The 20479-nt window shown below is 32.0% G+C and overlaps 1 protein-coding gene across 2 annotated transcripts in view; it reads right to left on the bottom strand.

Moving 5' to 3' along the window:
- Positions 1 to 1732: 1732 nt before the first annotated feature.
- The window catches only part of LOC113519515 (nostrin), an 84419-nt gene continuing 65672 nt past the window's right edge, over positions 1733 to 20479 (bottom strand). Inside the window, exons 3-14 of one of the 2 annotated variants that reach the window (XM_026904632.3) lie at positions 13854 to 13939; positions 10831 to 10974; positions 10613 to 10694; positions 10210 to 10340; positions 9797 to 9991; positions 9418 to 9553; positions 8825 to 8989; positions 8351 to 8503; positions 7530 to 7682; positions 6607 to 6955; positions 5522 to 5677; positions 1733 to 3971 (exon numbers count right to left, since the gene is read on the bottom strand). In XM_026904632.3, the coding sequence (XP_026760433.2) occupies positions 3856 to 3971; positions 5522 to 5677; positions 6607 to 6955; positions 7530 to 7682; positions 8351 to 8503; positions 8825 to 8989; positions 9418 to 9553; positions 9797 to 9991; positions 10210 to 10340; positions 10613 to 10694; positions 10831 to 10974; positions 13854 to 13939 (1866 nt within the window). In that variant the 3' untranslated portion in view covers positions 1733 to 3855. The remainder of the gene's footprint in view (positions 3972 to 5521; positions 5678 to 6606; positions 6956 to 7529; positions 7683 to 8350; positions 8504 to 8824; positions 8990 to 9417; positions 9554 to 9796; positions 9992 to 10209; positions 10341 to 10612; positions 10695 to 10830; positions 10975 to 13853; positions 13940 to 20479) is intronic. The other variant, XM_026904640.3, reaches the window with a different exon arrangement.

The raw sequence follows: 20479 nt of genomic DNA, 5'->3' as shown, positions 1-20479 counted from the left end.
ATTTCGGGAGGGCAGATCTATTAAAAGAGCCTATAAGGACTCTCAGACATGTCGTCGTGCATAATTGAAAGTTAGGATGAGCACAATATAATTAAAAACAACTAATAAGGTAATTTTGTCCGTGGATAAGATGCCCATTGTCTAAGCAAACCTTAAAGGCTCTTTTAGTTATAAGTCGATAGGTTCGTATTACAACATATTTGAGGGTGAGATAGAAAAAGATTTCCGTTTTATTTCCTGTATGAAAAGATAACGTACTGTTGTATATTATATTTTATAGTTTTCTAAAGTAAATGAACTAACATTAATTATATATTTTACTTCTAAAAAAATATTTCAGAGTATAATCAAAATCTTTAACGGCATTTTAACGCAGTATTCTATTGGTGAATCTGATTATATTTCAATTTCGAAACGTCAAAAAAAAAATATTGTACCTCTCAGAGTCTCTCGATGATAACTTGGTCGATGAGGTCCAGCTGTTAGTATGGGAATTTTTATATCATTTCTCGGCTCATACTCGTATCTCTTTGAGCATAATGTTTAGTTTTCCTAATAAGACATTCCTTAATACTAACTAATTTCAATTCCGTACTATTTATTTAAATAGGTAGATTCTTTGCATGTTTTTTCTTTAATTTATTATATTTAATGAATGTTTATAAATTTCTCTGTAATGCCTAAAAGATCAGTTATTGTAAAGTGGCAATTGTCTATGTTACTAATAATCCTCTCTAGACAAAATATCTACGTTTCGATTAATTATATCAACTGTATGGATTTGCTTATATCAATCATATTTTTATATCATAGACTACTGCTTTGTTTAGGAAGGCTAATATCTCTACCGTTGTGTATGCACAATCATCATTAATTATCTATTATTATTATTATTATTATTAAAAACTAAGGGGCGGCGAATACCCTATAATGTCAATTGCTATGCTATTTTTATGGTTTCATTAACATGGAGAAAAATAGCGACGAACAAGCTAAGCGGTTTACCGTTAATTCGATGTAACCATAGATTTACAAACTTATGATCCATCCCGTGAAATTGTTACATTTAAAAAAGTAGAAATATCATATAAGTTTTAATGTATTACTTAAATATAAAACTTGTGAGTTTTTCGAGTTATTATATTATATTTTTAGTTTCGCTTTTAATTTCCATAGATAAATGTTTTGTAAATCTATGGATGCTATAGTGGTAATTCTCGGTGTGTCAGATGACCGCTGGTTATCGTATTTTGCTATATGATTGTAATTTGTTATTTTTTTAAGGATCGCAAGGTAACAAGTATTGTATATAGCGTTTGTTACAACACATTGACAGAAACAGTTCACAAAAGGATGTCATAATGGGAACATTTAGGAACTTTTGGCTCTGGATATAGTAAGCTATAGGTACAGCTTGCTATATCCAGATAGTAAATAAAATCTACATTTACCAGCACTCAACTCACACAACGAGCACTGTCAGTTGATTTTGAACCGGTATAAATTTATCTAATATCCTAAATTCGAGATTGGTAATGATATTGAAATAATTGTAATATTGATTTAGTATTAGATACTTTTGGACTTACAGTCCTCTCTTGCCAACACTCTAATCTAAGAAGGTTATTTTAATAAAGAATTTGTTGTCATCTCATCTGTAGTTTCATTTTATACATCACTTGATAATGGGTTTTTGAACAAAATTATAATAACATGGATAATTCTTAAATATTTATTTGTTATTAAACAACACTTTGGTTTAACGTTATATTTTTAATAATTTACATGTTTTTGTTATTAATTACATCTTTGCAATCAACATTTCTATTAAATACCTATTATATTATAAATCTTATGTAGGTAATTTAAATTATAATTACGTTGATTTCTTTAACATAAATAGTGCAGAATATTATACACATTAATTCATAGATCCGACTCTCTTATAACAAGTATTTTTGGGGTATTAAAAATATTTATAACTCCTCGAGAATGGAATTTAATTAGTATTATATTGTGATATATAATTGGGATCTCATGTGTATACTTTGTTATAAATTATAGATAATAACGTTATTATAAATATTCGAGAACTCATGCTGTCCAAAATTTTATATGAATAGTTAACATTTTTCGATTAAATATATTAATGACATATACTAATATTTAATTTAAAAGGCATTTGTGCATACCTATTATTATTTCTTTTTTATTTAATCTAATAAATAAAAAGATATAAATATTAAGTAAATAAAAAAATGAGTTCAAGTAAACGATTGTGTTGACCAAAAAATGTAGAAAATATAATATACTTATATAGTTTTTACAATAAATTTACAGAATCAATTATATATAGTTTCTAGCTACCGGTTGCCTTTTCAGTTATCTAAATTTAGGATTTTTTTTCGAGCAACCCTAAATATTATAATGGGATATTTATATAGCAATCACCAGCGGCTACAACCCAAACTAAAATCGATCTTAAACGTATTCAAATAAATACTACAATTTATTAATTGGAAACGTACCTATTAATTAGATAGGTATGCACAGAATATACCTAATTAGTATAAGAAAAAATATACTAAATCCGTATACCTGTGTTTTTAAAGAAGCACCATTTTATGTTTTGTATAGTCTTAAAATTTTTCTTCTAAAATACAAAATACATTTATTAATTACAAATTTATTTAGGAGCCACTTTTTTATAGATCTAGGTACATATTATTTCTTGCGACTTATTTGAAATGCAAAATCAAAACAAGAAATTAAATCTTTTCAAACATACGTATGATATAAAAGTATCTAAAGTTGTCTAGTTTTGCTTTCTTTACAACTAAATAAAGTTATCAAAACAGTAAAAGGTGGCAGTTGTTTTTTCATTCAACTATATTTAAGAACCTGCTATCAAACCTCACTTGCAGTCTTTGATTTTTGTTTCATGCTTCAAATATTCTCCCCGAGTGCTAACCCTAAGGCTAATTCAATTCAGCTTCCATTTAAGATCCATAATCTTACAAAGAACAGTATTAGAATTATTAATATCAATTCATTCTGTTGCTATATAATTATTATTATTATTACGAAAAACATGAATTTTCATTATACCTACTCATTATACATTTTTAAATGGCTTTCGTATAGAAATACATTTCTTGATCCTATAATTGTTTAACGATTATCCAAATTAAATACATCTCAAAGTGAATAGTATGAATATAATATTAATTTTATTTACAATTATTTGATTAATGAATCGTTTTATATGTTATCGAAATTCCCGAGGTTAGTGGTCACTTTTATAATTTGTTGTAATATGCCACAATATCGTACGATTTTACAGTTACGATATAAGGAGAGAGAGAGAGAGAGACAGTATAATTGTATGGAGACCCTTTCATTGTTCCGTACATAACCGCGATCGGGGTGAATAGAATATAAATATATATATATATTTTTTAATAGGCTTGTTTAGAAGCACAAATAATCACTTTTATTCTACTGCATTTTATCGCTAGGCTCGAATTGTTGTTACTTGTTGAGAAGAAATAAAAGAAACTCAACAATACTTGATGAGAAAAAATTCAAAGTGATTCCATACAATTGCATATAGTGAGATTTTATTATCACGATATAATATAATATTATCATACTGCAGCAAATTATAAAAGTGAAAATAGGTATTCAATAACGTCAACATACTCTCAGATTGGCAACTCATTCGCTTTTTTTTATAAATTTTAAGGATATATAGAAAATAATGCCAATTAAATATCTATTTAACACTTAATTATAAATGACTGATTCCTTCTGAACGTATTTATAAAGTATAAAATAACCTAGTGTAGACTATGTTCATATGCATGTCGTGATCTCTTCCACGTAAGAGGAAGGGAATATTCCGTAGCAACCGTTGAGGTCTCCGCTCCACCAGCCGTCGTCTTGCTTATCGTGGATATTTATTATATCTCCTGTGAACAAAGTAGGGCATACAACATTTAATTATTTTTTTTTTAACTGGTAATAGTAAACAAGCAGACGGCTCACCTGAAGAAAGTGGTAACCGTCATTAACAGATATGAACACTACCGTGAATTTATTGTGACGCTAGTTCCACTATATGTATTAAAATTTTGGGGGCTAAGATGTTTTGCCTCTGTACCCTATAATTTCACTGTCTTTTGTTTTCTGAATGACCTACAATAGGAGAACTTCAATATTAGTATGCATTATTTCTGTATGTATGTATTTTGTTTTTATGGCGGTCCCCATGGTTTTTATCGTGGCTATCTTGGTAAATTTGTTACAACCAAAGAATATATAACCGGGGTATGAGTCTACCCTGGTCACAATGGTCTAAATTCTGATGCTTTCTATACCTGTCAATGAAAATCAGTAGCGCAGGCATGGTTACGATTTTAACCAACAAAAACTATAGATGTGCAAACACCAGAGTAATTGCCTGCGTTGCGAAACCTAAAGAAACCTTAATGCAACATTTTTGAAGAAATCCATACTGTAAAGAAAACCTTTGTAAGAAAGTACATTTCACAATTTTAATTAAAAATTATTGCAATAAAAGCTACGTTTATTACAATTATCTAAAACAGGTACAATAGTCATGAGATTGCTGTGAGGCGTTCGGACGGCAAGTAAATGTAAAGTAAAATTATATTTGTTTTTCACAACAAAAACCGTAGCTAAAAATTCGCAATGCAAATGATTCGTTCACAGACAGTTGACTCGGTAATAATGTAAGAATGTTCGAAACTTATCAAACTACTTCCTAGGACATTGCTTGTTTGATTACTATATGGAGAGAAACCGCGTAATAATGACGTATTTAACTACAAATTTAAAAATGCAAACAGGTATCTAGATATTAATAAATACAATAAACTGGTGATAGACATAATTGTGTTCAATAGATCTGGAAATTACTAGTTCGAAATTTATGAAAGATGAAATAAATACGTTTACTATTAATTAAAATCGCCTCACTAAGCTTATACACAGTCACATAGAGTTCAGTACTTATATATTGGGGAAAATAAAAGTTCTTTTATTATTTTTTATACAACTTAGAATGGCAAACAAGCTGACGGTCCACCTCATGGAAAGTGGTAACCGTCGCCTATAGACATGAACAGTACCATGGACATAACAGAATATACTGTTTCGCCCATGATACCCCCCATGCGCTGCCATTCCTGAGGACTCAGGTGTTATTCCTCACAGGACATAGGTACCCAAGCAATCGACTTTTGTACAAAGTCTCCCTGACTTTGTACAAATGTTACTTGTTTGAATTTACGTTATTGGTATCTATAAAATAAGTAATATTATAGATACCAATGTTAATTAAATTTAATATTTTAATGGTCAATAGGTATACTTAAATTCATTTTTTAAAGATATGATCGATCGACCTGTAGGTTCTTGAGAGTGTGCGTAAATACTTTGACAGTCAATTTATGAATCTCATAATATTAAATGGTTGTAATTTGTGAAATAATCTCACCAGGAGTCAAAGTAAGCTCGTCGTTCAGCCTCGCCTCGTACGTGTAGAGGGCGCGACATTTGCCTATGGACGGGTTAGGCGCCGGCGCATCATTCGTTTCATTCTTAATTATGTCAGTCAGATCCGCCGAGCTGTCACTCTGTGATGAGAATTCATCTGGGAAACAAAGTAGTTTTTTCTTAGAATGAAACATGAGTAGTTTATTTGTGTATTAATTTGTATGGTATCTAATATTTTTTAACTACAATTATGGTTGCAACGCATGCGTAGTAGAGTAAATTATATGACGATTATTGTTATTACTTATATGTAGGTATATGTCGTCATGTGGTCCCGGCATAGAATAGGCTACCCCTTCCTTTCCCATGGGTGTTACAAGAGGCAACTAAGGTAACTTAATAGTAGAGGGATAAGTAGGAGCGTCCCGTTTAAAACATCATTAACAGCCCCACTGCGATGGGGGGAAAGGGATTGTTAGTAATGGAGACTGAGAATCCCATTGCTAGCAATATACCCAACTAGGTCGACCTCCTCGCGGTTCTCCCTAGAAACTATCATGGTTAATTCCTGATGAAATCATCATGATGGGCTAACTGGCCTGTTTTCATTCTCATCGATCATCCTTCACTGGTGCTCCGCCAGCGTATCCCGTTAGTGTAGGCGGGGTTACCATACTATTTTCACCCATAAAAAAATAAGCCCAACTGCGGTTGTCAACCCGAATGCCAAACGTGGCAATTACTGGCAGAACTCTCCTTCTACTTCTTAACTTTTATCTTTAACTATACATTTTTATCCTCGAACTTTCCATAGTTTTCTTTACTTAACTTACTCAAGCTTTTCAAAAGCTGACTGTAAGAGATCCCTGTAATGGGCAAGTCCACCATTGCGTGTTAAATCTTCTTAATGTGTTCAACGTAAAGTAAGTACACTACAAATTTTACAATACAATACCCATGGTATTGTTTCTATTTTATTTAAAGAAAAGTATTAGCATTACATATTGATGCCTTAATTACAATTAAAGAGATTTTTTTCGAATCCAAATTTAATTTGAAAATAAAAGTCTAAAAGAAAATCTTTACCGAAGTCACTATCCTGCTGGTTAGACAGCCCATCACCAGCGCCCCGTTCACTCCAGTCCAAGGGACTCTCCGGAGGCTGTGGTGCTTCAATTGATTGAGATTTCACTAGAGGCGCAGGTATTGTGGGTAGATCTGGGATAACAGGTGTCACCGGTGCACTCTTGTTGTCAGTATTTCTTCTGAACGACAGATGTTCTATTCTCAGTTTGCTCGAGGCCCTACTCATGATAGAGTCACGCCTCTCCCTCTCCTCGCCACCGCCGTTTATGCTCTTCGTTAATGCGGTATAGTTCGGCTGTAGGTTTTTATTCACTTCACTTTGGTAGTCAGCTTGTAACCACGGTGGAACCTGAAATATAGGTAGCTTTTTTATAGCATAAGTTGATTTATAAATACCTTGTAAAATAATAAGCCCTGTAACTTTGTTATAATTTTATTATTACTTAGCTTAAGTAGTATGTAAGTAATAAGTTTAACTTTTTATTTATCTGTGTAATTAATTACTAGTTATTAGAGCATTTGCTTATGTGATCCTTCGAGTCAGATGGTGGAACAAAATTAAAATGACTGATTTACCACTATTGATAGCGCTCTTTCTTACTTTTAGGATATCATAAGAGATAAGCCTGTACACTAAGACGTCTTGCTAGGGTAGATGGAAATTGTAAGCTAGAATCCATCTCATATAGGGCGATAACAAATCGTATTTTGTAATCGAATGTTTAATGGGTTGTTAAAGTACTTATAGGCAGCACACAGCCATAATCAGGGTAATGAAACCTTTTAGTTTCATTTGGTTACATATCAACGGGAAATATTTTCTATAGAATACGGTTTTAAATTAAACATTAATCATTATCGAATATTCATATTACAATATTACATACCTAAATATTATAAAAAGGAATTATATGCGCACTTACCTTAAGTATGCTCTGTTGCAGACCTTGCTTGTCTCTGACAATCTGTATGTGCGTCGCAAGAGGATGTTTCACGGGCGGCCTGTTATCCAGTTCGCTTAGACTGGTTGAAATCTTGAATCTTACGGCTTCCAAATAAGTTAGCATGGATCTTACCTGGAAGAAATTCCTTATATATATATCAGATCTTATTATTTTATAACCATATAAAAGTTTGCAATAAACTTGGCTACCAACCCCATTTCGTTTTGTCATGAATATGTAGAAATCTCAGTATATTATTTGGCGAGAATTATAAATATTCATGTCCGATAAAACATATTTTATTATTATTAGAGCTTACAGTATCATTTACATACTAAGATGATAAGTATATTGTTGTGTTGTCCAGGCGTAGACTGTGCCACTCCTTCCTTTCCCGTGAGTATCGCAAAAAGGTATTGGGCAGCAGCGCCCCTCTTAAAATATCAAGTCGCTTGTACTGGCAAAACTAAAACTCCTCTTTTGGAGGAAGTCTATGTTCAGTACTAGATAGTATAACAGCTAATATGGCGAATGATGATAAGTATATGATTTTTTTTTTATCATTTAAGTTCTTCATTAGATTTTGCTAATAAAGGCTTTATCATGTATGTTTACAGAGAGTAGGTACTTACATTCATTGTTTTATTTTTAATATGGGCACTAAAAAGCAAATCTTTTTTAGGCATCGGTTGTATAGTATCTTAAGTACCATACCACATTCTTTTAAAGCAGAATGAATAAACTATCTATATGTAAGTAGGTATTTATATATATAAATAAAACTTATATAAATTCCTTACGTGGTAAAGTTTGTCGGCTACATTCTGTTGTGAGTCATCACTTCCAAAAGTAGGCGTTTGCTTCATGGCCATGGATAACTTCTCGAGGCCCTGCTTGGATTTCCTTTCGCGGTCTATATCTTGTTTTACTAACTGCAGAATCTTTATTAGGGCCTAAAAATAAGATCCAATATTATTTAGGTTAGCTGTCCACGATATTGCCCATGAGACGGGGTAATATTAATGGATTGAAGTAATAGTGCAAAAAAAAATTATATTTGTGAACAGTTTTTAAACATTATTTGCGTAGAAATCATGAAATCTCCAAATGTCTTCGATAAATTGTGATGAAGTCATTCACTAAGGATTTTCTTACAAAAATTCTTATGGAACCTTGATAGCGTAAAAGGCGGATTTATCACATATAGCGATATCTACCAGACAACCGTAGACAGAAATATAACCATACGTAAGCGGTAGGATACTCAACATTACCTGTTTACGTCTTTCTCTGTTCATCGCGAGGGTTGTGTGCTCGCAGTAGAAGTCTGGCAGGAGCTGTTCACTCGCGCCTGCGGGAACAGATCGCACCCCTCGAACTACACGCATGTCCACGTTGGCGTTCGCATTTTTAATTGGCGCCACTAGAGTGTTTGTTGCCTGTTGTTGAAATAAAAATGATAACTTATGTATTGTAAGTGTATATTCTTGTCTTCATTAAGTTGAACTTGTTTTTTTTTTTTGGATAAAGATCGAAATGAAATTTTCTAACAAGTATAGTCATTTTAATTAGAAACATTAGTAAAGAAGCTCGAAGTCTAGTAAATAGTTCATTAGTTTAATACAGTTACGACCATAAAGATAGTTTGATTCTGGCCTGTTGACCAGCTGTCTACTTAAATTTTCGACTAACTTTCCGGTGATAGAAAATACTGTCATAATCCCTAATCCGAGAACAAAGCAGAATCGTTTCCTGCAACAGGATTCAAATTAGTGAGCAAGTTTATTAGACTTCCATCACAACGGCAGTAGTGGGCAAATGCTTCTTTGGGAAATAAACAGTAATAAAGACTTAAAATAATACTTACATCAGCTAACTGTGGAGGCACTGCCGCTGATAATCGTAAATAACAATCGGCAGATGCTTTCAGCTGGGCCAATCTCTCTTCCTCAAGAGACTCCAACATGCCGGCACCCTTTACAACGCTCGACTCCCATTCTAACCTGCGTTAGTTCGTTAATTATTCTTTGAAGCGTGATAGAACAAAGAGAATATCTATATATCCACTGGGTATTGGGAGATAATATCTTGTAATGTGAGATTATGCTAATGAGGATTGCTATGGATGCCACCATATTTTCTATGATATGCTATATGTGATATGTAAAAATGATTTCCAGACAGAAAGTGTACATTAAAACATTGTTTGTTATTTCAAATTGTATGTATAAAATATACCAAATTACCTAGCGCGTTCTGCATGAACACAAACGTTGTAATATTCCACTTCAGTCTTCTTGACAGCGTCTTCTGTCTTCCTCTTTTTCACTTGTAGTTTAGCAGCGTCCTTTTCACTCGTTGAGTTGGTGAGTCGTTCCGCTCTCGCCGCGCTGAGGATGGAATGTGGAATGTGTCCCACGCTTGAACTTCGTGATATTCGGCTGTGAATAAAGTAATATAGGAGCTGGTAATTAATCCTCAGAGCCCCTAAGTAGGTATTTATCAATCGCATTAGCTGTAAAATTCGCTAGGTGCAGTCGCTTAGCATTGAAGGATCCTTCGTTAAAACCTTGACTCAATTAATATCCAACAGGATTATAATTTATAAAAGTATTAATTTGGATATTAATTTCGTCAAGTTTATTACAATTTAGCAGACCTCATATCCAATGTGGCATCTTGTAATTTTTCATTTTCTCTTGCAGCAGCATGAGATTGTTTCTTGGATTTAGCTTCAACTGTCCTCCATTCAGTGAGAGCTCGCGTAGTTTTGTCGACGTTACCTTCGATCTGTAAGAGGAAATATTATTAAATTGTTCCATATCAGGTAGGTAAGTATTTACCTACTTAATTATTTGTAATTTTTCCCCAATTTTTTTATAAAAGAGTTTCAATTCAACTATCTTTTTAATTTTTTTTTATCGATTGTGAACCGTTGTGACGATATTTTTTTCGTTTTGAAGGCGTTCGTTACAGTGTTGATCTTATACTCCTATTTTAATTTTGTCAACACAGAAGTCATATCTCTTTTTGTTAAAAAGCAATTAAATTGTTTGGGTTACCTTTTTCCTAAGTTTTAATTGGCAATCTGTAACATGTTTCATTGGTTTTACTAGTTCTTCGGCCAGAGAATTTGAGTAATTCCTGAAATAAATATTTTTTAGTTAGTTATTGATTTTTTATTTCCTCCTTATTATATGGTAGATAATGTTTGGATAATATTTTAATTTTTAGTGAAACTTTTAACTAGTTGCACAACTATGTATTAGGTAATAGTTACCTGTGAATTTCTGATTGTTTCTCCATTTCTAAAGCGACATGCTTCCACGCTTCGGCGCATGAGCCGACGCTCTCTTTGCACGCCTTGCTCAGTTTTGTTCCAAGTTTTGCTAAACATTTCGAATAGTAATTTTCTGCTTCAACCCTACGAAGAAATTGAACATTTTTAAGTGCGATAATGTAATCGTCGGTCGGAAGGAAACGATAAGTGGTATCTATGGCGCAATGGTTTGTTTTTTATGTCTACGTTTATTATCTATGATGTTAAGCAATATAATGCCGTCTCGACCAATGGGAAGGTGATAAATTTGTATCGCAGTATATACGTGTCTGTTGGCCCACTTGGCGGCGGCTCGAGAGATACTATTTTTGAATTTGTGGTCATTGCCTTGCCCTTACTTAAAAGTATTGTACATATAGGTATCGAAAAATGTATGTATCAATATTAATTAAAACTACATGACAGCTAACTAAATAACTAAACCTAATATATGTAGATATCTATATCAAGTCATATATTATAATAAGAATAGGCATTGTATATATCTTTGTTATAATAAAATAAAAAATAAAATTTAAGATTACATGTAAATTGGTATGGATGAGCTATATCCATCATAGGCAATATTTATTTATTTATTTATTTATTCATAGGAAAACCAGGACTATACTAGAGCAAATAGATACAGTACCTGTGTATAATATACCTATGTATATGCTGTATTTTTTTCTCTTCGATCACAATTTATAAAAAATTCTATGTTATTACTCCAATTCCTGAGAATAAGGTGACCCCTTGTGATGCACTAGCTATTGAATTGAAACAACACCACTACAGAAACCGGTATTCGAGTCTATCTAAAAATACGATATCGCTACCCGTGCATGAAATAGAACGAGATAGCAACGTCGTTTTGTCTTCGTGTCTAAGCTAATGAATACTTATATATGGATAGATTTGTGTGTCATTTGTCCCCACAGCTGAAATCGCGGCAGTGATCTACCATGCTCATATAAATACATAACGCTATTACCTATCATCATCACATCAGCCGATGTGTACTGATCACCGCTAAAGATTGACCTCCTCCAAAAGGGGGGTTTTGCCAGTAGTTGCCATACTTGGCAGGCGGTTTAGTAATCGCCGTTAGGCTTTGGTGATTTTTAAGATAAACGCTGCTGCCCATCCCTCGACTATTAAGTTCCCTTAGTCGTCTCTTACGATACCCATGGGAAATGAGGGGTGGCCTATTCTATGCCGAGACCACACGGCAAATTACATAGCATGACTAGATTTTTTATTGACCACAGACTTTAATAAAAAAAAAATAGAGTGAATTTAGCGGAATGAAGGATCGGTCGAGCGATTTGCTCATATACAATAAGTCTATTGTTTTATCGTTCAGTATAGAAAGTATATGGAGAAATGTCGATAGCTTATCTTATAACGCGCACGACTGAGCCTGACCCGATGATCGCTCATAACCGCTCATTTGAGCATAAAATACAGCGAAGCGGAACTACTTTGCTATTTGTTCTTATAAAAATACTATAGAGTAATAGAAAATTATTAGTCCAGAGTTATGGTTACGGATGTATTATGAAGGTTACCTATATAGAAATTAGAGATGTGGAAAAAAATAAGATATAACCAAGTCATTTTATGCGATAAATAAATAATAACAGAGATAAATGATTTCTACTATTTTATACTATTTCTATCTAAAAATTAACAATTTTGATTTAAATTACATTTCTAAATTTGAAATTTATTTTAATATTGATCGTTGCACGCGGCATTGCACGTGTAGTGAAAATTTTAAAAAATCTTAAATAAATCGTAAATGCTTACGTTAAAAAATAAGCATATGTAACAAAATTTCAGCTTTCTAGACTTAATAGTTTTGGTATGTTGATAGTCAGCTAGAATAAACGGCTTTAAACTATGGAGATATTAGAAGTAAATTATCTAAACGCTGACAATATCGGATGTACAACAAGTGAAATAACGTCATAATTAAGATTTTTGTCGTCAATAAGTGATTAGTCAACAAACTACGTCGTGATATCTATGTTACCATTATTACAATACACTTAGGTAAACATTCTTATAAGTAGCTAAAATAGAATAATTTAGAAACTATGCCGAAACAGATGTGTACCTATTCCAATTTAAAATAATTATAGATATGTACAGTTTAAAATAGTCTTAAACAAATAACTCATAGACATTGTGATGGAAAATTTATATGCTCAGTAGCTGTATCAAATAAGAAACTGATCGACTAATATAACAATGTGTAGCAATTATTGAGTCCCGATAGTACATATAAAAAGTGGGACGCGGCTCTTATGTATTTCTTATCGATATTTTTGTAGCAATACCTACTTATAATTTGTTTTCATACTTTGTGTATTTAGTAAACAACTTTGTATAGATAGACATACATTATCACAAACATATTTTTAGTCTATCTTCTCTAACCAAACCATAGACGTACTATGTACTTTATATTATAATCTAAGGTCCAAACAACTAAGTACTATTATAAGAATAAATTATCGGGGATACTACAATAGTATCAACTACATTCTACTAGTTGCATTTCCCTTGTAAATAATATCAAACTGAACTTATCATTGTTTTACATTATGTAATATAGTTGATCGTATAATCTCCTTATATCTCTGGATTTCAAACTTTTTTGAAGTCGGTATGATTGCCATGTAGTCCCGGCATAGAATAGGCCACCCCTTCCTTTCCCGTGGGTGTCATAAGAGGCGACTAAGGAAGGGCGAGTGATAGGCAGCAGTGTACCTCTTACAACATATTTAAAGTGTAACTGCAGTTGCCAATTCCCCTGCCAAGCGTGGCAACTATTGGCAAACCCCTCAAGAGGTGGTTTATATTCAACAGTAGACATTTAAAGGCTGATATGATGATGATGGTGTTATTTATCGTTAAGTTCACTGAATGTTATATCAGAAATGTATTTAAATTGAAATTTTCATTTTAGTACTAACCTTTCTTGTAAAATTGATGCTAATTCTTTGCTGAAGTCGCTGCCTTGTTTTACATAGCGCCTCAACTCATCAAAGCCGTTTTGCGCCTGGAAATAAAAATAAAACGTAAAATATTGAAACATTAAAGTATAACATAGGTTAAAAAATTTAACATATCACAGTTTAATGTGCCGAAATAAGAACCCGTATTTCTAAGCTACCACGGCTAATTCAATACTATCAAAAGGTAAATTTTCAATTTCTTTTAAAACGTACCTAATTAATTATTATAATAGAATATATAAAATTTTATATGTTTACACGTATTAAATATATAATACAAACATTGTGGGCATGTAATTGACATTATTACAATAATAACAATATTTATTTATTGATCTCACAACTTTTTTGAGTACAATGAAACTTAAAATAATACCATAGATACATCAAAGTTGTAGAGAACTGGTGCCTAAACTGGGTATCCGATGAACTGTATATCTTCCTAGTACATCGATATATTATTCGGTGTTTCTAGATCACTTTCGTTATGCTGCCTCTGTTGTGGTTTATGTGACCGACGGTGGCTTTTCGAAGTACGAAACAATTAAAATTATTTGGTACATCCAAATTTTTTTTTATACGACTTAAAATGGCAAACTAGCTGACGGCGCACCTGGATATGAATATTCAAAGTTTACAGATTAATAAATTCGATTTTGCGGTTTCTAGATCGCAGTCAAACGTTGTTTAACTGAGCTTCTATGCAGCTTCTATGACGTTCATATTTACTAATATTATAAATGTGAAAGTGTATTTGTTGTAACGAAATTTGGTATATACATGCTATACGGGATGGAGAAGGATTTAGGCTACATTTTATCCCGATAAATGAGCATATTCTGGTGACGCAAAAGTCGTGGATAAAAGCTACCAGCTTTATATATTATATCTCTCCTCACTGAACTCAGTAAAAAAAAAAGAACTAAGCATCGGTAATGTGGACACCGACCGGGGGCGACTATAGTCGTCGACCCGTCTTACTAACTTTCCACGCGAGAAACGTACAATTTTATATACTAATAAAACACTAACATTTAATTACGTCTTCAGTGCTCAATAAATATGTTTTTTATTCAAAGCCACGCATTGACTGATTAAAAGTTATTTTACGTAGGTAATTTCGATAATTTAATTTGTTAATCCGAATGTCATGGTCGTAATAAATGTAAAACAGTAATAAATGCAACTGGTTGTAAATTGCGAATGTTATTTCCAGGTTTTATTCATATCTCTTTTTTTTATAACTTGAAATGGCGAAACAGCTGACGGCCCACTTGATGGATGTGATCATGTCCATACATGGATAACAATATGGATATCCTGAAGATACTATGAAAGTTTCATATATTTACTTCTATACCGAGTAATTTCACTACCATATCTCTTCATCCCAAGACAGCCATGTAAGTATAGTTTATCCATGACAATATAAAAAAATCTAAAATTAGACAGTTTCTAACGATATAAATTTATACTGTATGTACCAGATTGTACCGGGAATTCTGTGAATGTCTCACGTGTGACAGTATTGTTTATATATAGGTATAACATAAAACATTCTGAGTTGTGAAACGAAACGGAGAACTAGTTATTTTTATAAGAATTGCATGTATTTATAATTCTACATGAATCATTATTATATTTTATGAAAATAATATACAGTTTTGGCCGCCAGTTTGGTAATATTTAAATCGATGATGCAATTATAAAATTGGTTAATTTCAAGATTTCGATATACAAGTAGTATATAATAATAGTAATAAGTCACATTTTAAAATATCTTTGCGTAGATTAAAAATGGTCCCACAGTATATAAATAATAATACTACAGTAATAGTACTTTATTAATGATAACACTCTGTTAAATCTTTTTGTTCGTTGTTCAAGCTTTAATCCAGCCAGGTATAGCATCTCTATTATTATTCAACTTTGCTCGATCATGTGCATTTTCCTCAAACAAAGCATTGGCTTGCATGTCTTCGATTATAAAATCTACCCAGCGTTTTCTGGAATGATCATGAAATCTAATATCATCTTTTTGTAACATAGATTTAAGCACTTGTGAACCAAGTAATCTAGTACTTTGTTAAATATCAGTGGCAAATTTAAGAACAATTTTTTTCTTTATCTTTTAATTATCATTTTCAACCTTAAATAAATATTTCCTTATTACCATTTATTTAGAAATAGAAATGTAACAGTCCTACACCTGTAATAATAGACAGCTGTACTTATTTCATACCTTTATTTGATAAGCTATCTAAACACTGTCTTATAACTTTGCCCCAATAAACTGCACAATACTGTGTAGGCTACGCAGATCTGATTTACACAATATGACAGTGATAACAAGTAAGGCGGCTTTCGAGTCATAAACTGTCCACTAACTTTTCGCTTTCATTGACCTTAAATTAGATTTTATCAATACCTATACATAAATACGCCGCTCGATAAGTTTGCAATTATAGTATTTGTTACTATAAAATATACAGTTTGATTTTATTTCAACAAATTTAAGTGATTAATGTTGTATTTCTAGAACCAATCAAGAGAAATCTATTGTTTGCTGACGTCGTATTTACCAGCGCTTGAGTGACACAATTACTTTATTTAATGTAGCATTGTTTTTTTTTTCAATCATTCTCACTATGATCTTGTACAACAATCAGTTATCGAATGAAAGTTATATGAAATATTTATACCCTTAATAAGTGGCTGAGGAACACATCTATTATTAAATCGATCTAATTTAAATAGCAATACTAAAAACCTGTTTAAAATGCTGTTTAGATTAATAAAGGTAACTTGAAATGAACACAGTAGTTCACTAAAATAATTAAGTGAGTGATATAACATTAGAGTAGAGACCTTTGCTCAAATGTGGTAACTTATTTACATTAAAGAACCCGGTTTCCGCTATAATAAATACTTACAGCCAGTCATATAATAACGTGGTCTCAATCAGGCACCCTTGATTTTAAATAGAAAAAAAATGTTTTAAATCTATGCAAACTATTTAATTTCAAAATGTTATATTTACACTTTATGATACAGATTTTTTGGACAGAGACATATTATAAGTTGTACTTACAGTACAATATTATGAATTTTATTTTATTATATTGATGTTTCCAGATGGTTGCATAAATTCATTTTCTAGTATTGTCGATTTCTCTCCACTTCTTGTTTCCTCAAACCAGATCATAGCCTAGATCATATTATAGTATTTTCTTCCATAAAAAAAAACATATCTACTAGGGTAGTCAGGGGTATTGTTTATTGATTATTAATATTATGGTAAAATATTTAGTCTAAAAATACTTTTGATACATTTAAATCTTGGGTATTTTTCGCACGCTAGCTTTACCTATCCTTTTTATACGCTTTAATAGCTCAATAAAACTAATTAGATAGAAGTGTAAACATAAAACGAAGCTACCACTATCACCTTCACATATATAGTATCGACAGTATTTTAATTATAAACTAGTAAATAATCATTTGAACACTTCGATCACGCAGAAGGAAATCGCAAACGTTTCATTATATCAATTAAGCTCGGATCTTACAGGAAACGGTCTTGGTTTGATTAACGTTTGATTAGATATGAACCTATTAATTTGACGCTAATGATTTCCAAGTTCATGGTACAAATACAAAATTGTGATTTGATTATGAAGGGCACGATCGAAACAGTCAGATGCTAAATTATGGTAGGATATTTTATGATCAATACACCTATTTATTAAATACAGATTACAAAATTCAGGTAAGAGTCTGAGGAATATCTAATTTTAAATTTGGAAGAAAATCAGCAATTAAAGGCTAATAATCCATGAAGTTAACTAATTAGTTAAGAAGAAGCGATATGATTCATTTGGTGACATAAGTTGTTACGGAGTAATAAATTGGAAAATAAGCTATTATTATTGCATTGCTTTAACTTTATTTGTACTATTACTGTTCATTTGTTCGCTACGCACAAAATGTTAAATTATAATCATTATATTTCCAATTGTTAATGTTAATGATAATAATAATTAATATGTCTATGTCTAAAGGCGACGGTTACCACTTTCCATCAGGTGGGCCGTCAGCTTGTTTGCCGTTCTAAGTTGCATAAAAATATGTGGATATTTTGTTCTTACACATATAATATAATTATCAGGTAATTATTGAAGAAAATAAATACACATTAATTGTATATTTAATTTATTAAACCAAATAATGTTCTTATTAAATTTCTATGTTAAATAGTTTAAAAGGTATAGTATCTATAAATATATGTACCTGATCTATTTAAAAGTACATCGACATCCAAAAGGTACGATAAAAGATTTGATTTAAAATTGATTGAATGTCTATAAATACTGTTATGGTTTCCTAATTAACATGAAATTAACGCCCGTTGTAAAACGGAGTACGTGTCTACATCCAGCGGCACAGCGGCCAGCCAACGGTGTAACATCACGTATCATTTCCATTGCAAAAGGCTGCCACGCTTGACTGCTTCATTGAAATACTTGATCATCCGTTAGTCTTTTGTTTAGTTATTCTATTGCCCACTTAAGAATTGCCTCAATATTCTAAATATGAATTTTATCGTAAGTCCGCTAACAGATGGCAAGATTGGCGAACTGCAATGCCAATTTATAAACATTATATGTCATTGGTCGGTTAACAGTTCAATCAATCAATCAATCTAATAGGTCTAATATATTATTGGAATAAATTTAACATTCATCTTAGTTTTTCTTGAATGTAGATTGCTAGATTATTACGAATCTGAGTTATAAGAGGACACATAAAGCAATAATAAATCGGATATGACAAACCAAAAATTAGAGTTGCTAATTGTGCTGTTCTCTTGGTATATTGTCGCAGTAACCGTATTTCGAAATGTCATTTGAACTTGTTTGGACGATTCGTTTATTTCGAATACGTCAGATCACCTTTATATAGACTGAAATTAGGGTAAGTTTGGCTGGAACTACGGGTGGTTTTTATTCTTTTAACATTATTAGATATATAAATAATTGATCGTATCGTATCAAGTAAATTAATCAGTCTGAGTAGTTTTCTACAAAAAAAAAAATCTAAATAAAGTGCGGTTTTCCCCTACAGATGAACGGCGTACGCCTGTTATAAACATTTCGTGATCTATTGTTGAAGTAACATTACTATCAGGAAACTAACAGTTTGAAATGTAAACTTGTACATTCCATGATAATTTACATGAGTTATTGAAATCACTGGCGAAATCATTACAAATCCGATTGTTTTAATTTTTTTGTTAAATATAAATGATTACCGTTAAATAATCTATATTTCTGATCGATGTTAGATACAGAAAAATTTAATTTCCGTGGATTCGATGCGAGTGGCATTCACTTGTACTACTTTTTTGAGTCATCCTTTGGGTGGTTTAAATATATACGTACAATCTATAACTTGAGTAAGAGATTAAGTTTTAAGTGCCTTTGTCTTAAGTGGTCTTCCATATTGAAAATATTTCTGGTGTGAACTGCGGAAACAATCACTCGTTGGGATCACGCTTGGGAGGTCCCAAGCGTGCTCCCAACAAAAACAATACCAATAGGTATTTGTATATTCTTTTTTTTTTATTTAAAGCGTGTAAAGAATGTGTCCTTGTATGAAGAAAAACACAGCACACTCCCATAAGTAGCATGTTATTTTTATTGTTTTGAATTTTTGGTCATTTGTTTAACTATTGGGTAGTGTTTATCTTTTGGTACTACTATGCTATTTGTAGATAATTCATTTAGTTTTTTAACTGACAAAAAAACGGGAGTACTCGATCTGGCGTGGATATTTATTTCATACGATTTTTTTAAATGTACGACTTGAATTCAGAACAAAATATAATATATGTACGAAAGATGGAAGACGTGTCGTCAAATTCTCGGATTTTCGGGACTAGAAATATTATACACATAGTAACGTTCACATGTAGTTCAATCTAAGAGAAATGTTGACTGCTTGAACTCTATGAGAGGTAAGTTCATCGCCCTCGCTCTAAATATATCTAGGTGGATTGTAAATTTCAATAGAAATACTCATTTTTATAAAGCCGGTGGCTGAGAATTGTTCCTTGTAATCTTCATATTGATTACCTTTTGTACACAACTTCATAAGTGTTAACATACGGACGAACACAGACAGGCAGACAAAAATTATAAAAAGTAATATTACGACTTGTATTGCTTTTATTAGTTTTAGTTATTCATATTATTTTTTCTTAGACATTATCACTCACATATCATTTATTTACGATTTTATTATATTACTAAGATACTGAATAAATGGAATGATGGTATCGTAGTCATAGTACAAGTATGTAGGTGTAGCATATAACTGATGAACCATTAGTTTTTTGTACGAGGTCTGTCCGGAAAGTTCGTATAAAAGTGTTCTGGAATGCGAGAAAGAGGAGTGGGGAGGCCAGGTAAGCGCAGGACCCCTTCCTTATGTCCCTAACAATGCTTCAGTTCTGGTCTGACCGCCGTGCGGTGCGAACTGGCTTGTCACGCCATCTGTGAAGTTACCTCTTAACGAAACCCCGT

This window comes from Galleria mellonella, unplaced genomic scaffold, assembly GCF_026898425.1.
Source record: "Galleria mellonella isolate WM207_F2 unplaced genomic scaffold, CSIRO_AGI_GalMel_v1 utg33, whole genome shotgun sequence".
NCBI lineage: Eukaryota > Metazoa > Arthropoda > Insecta > Lepidoptera > Pyralidae > Galleria > Galleria mellonella.
The sequence above is the reverse complement of the archived record's forward strand: the minus strand, read 5'-3'. Positions and strand labels throughout refer to the sequence as shown.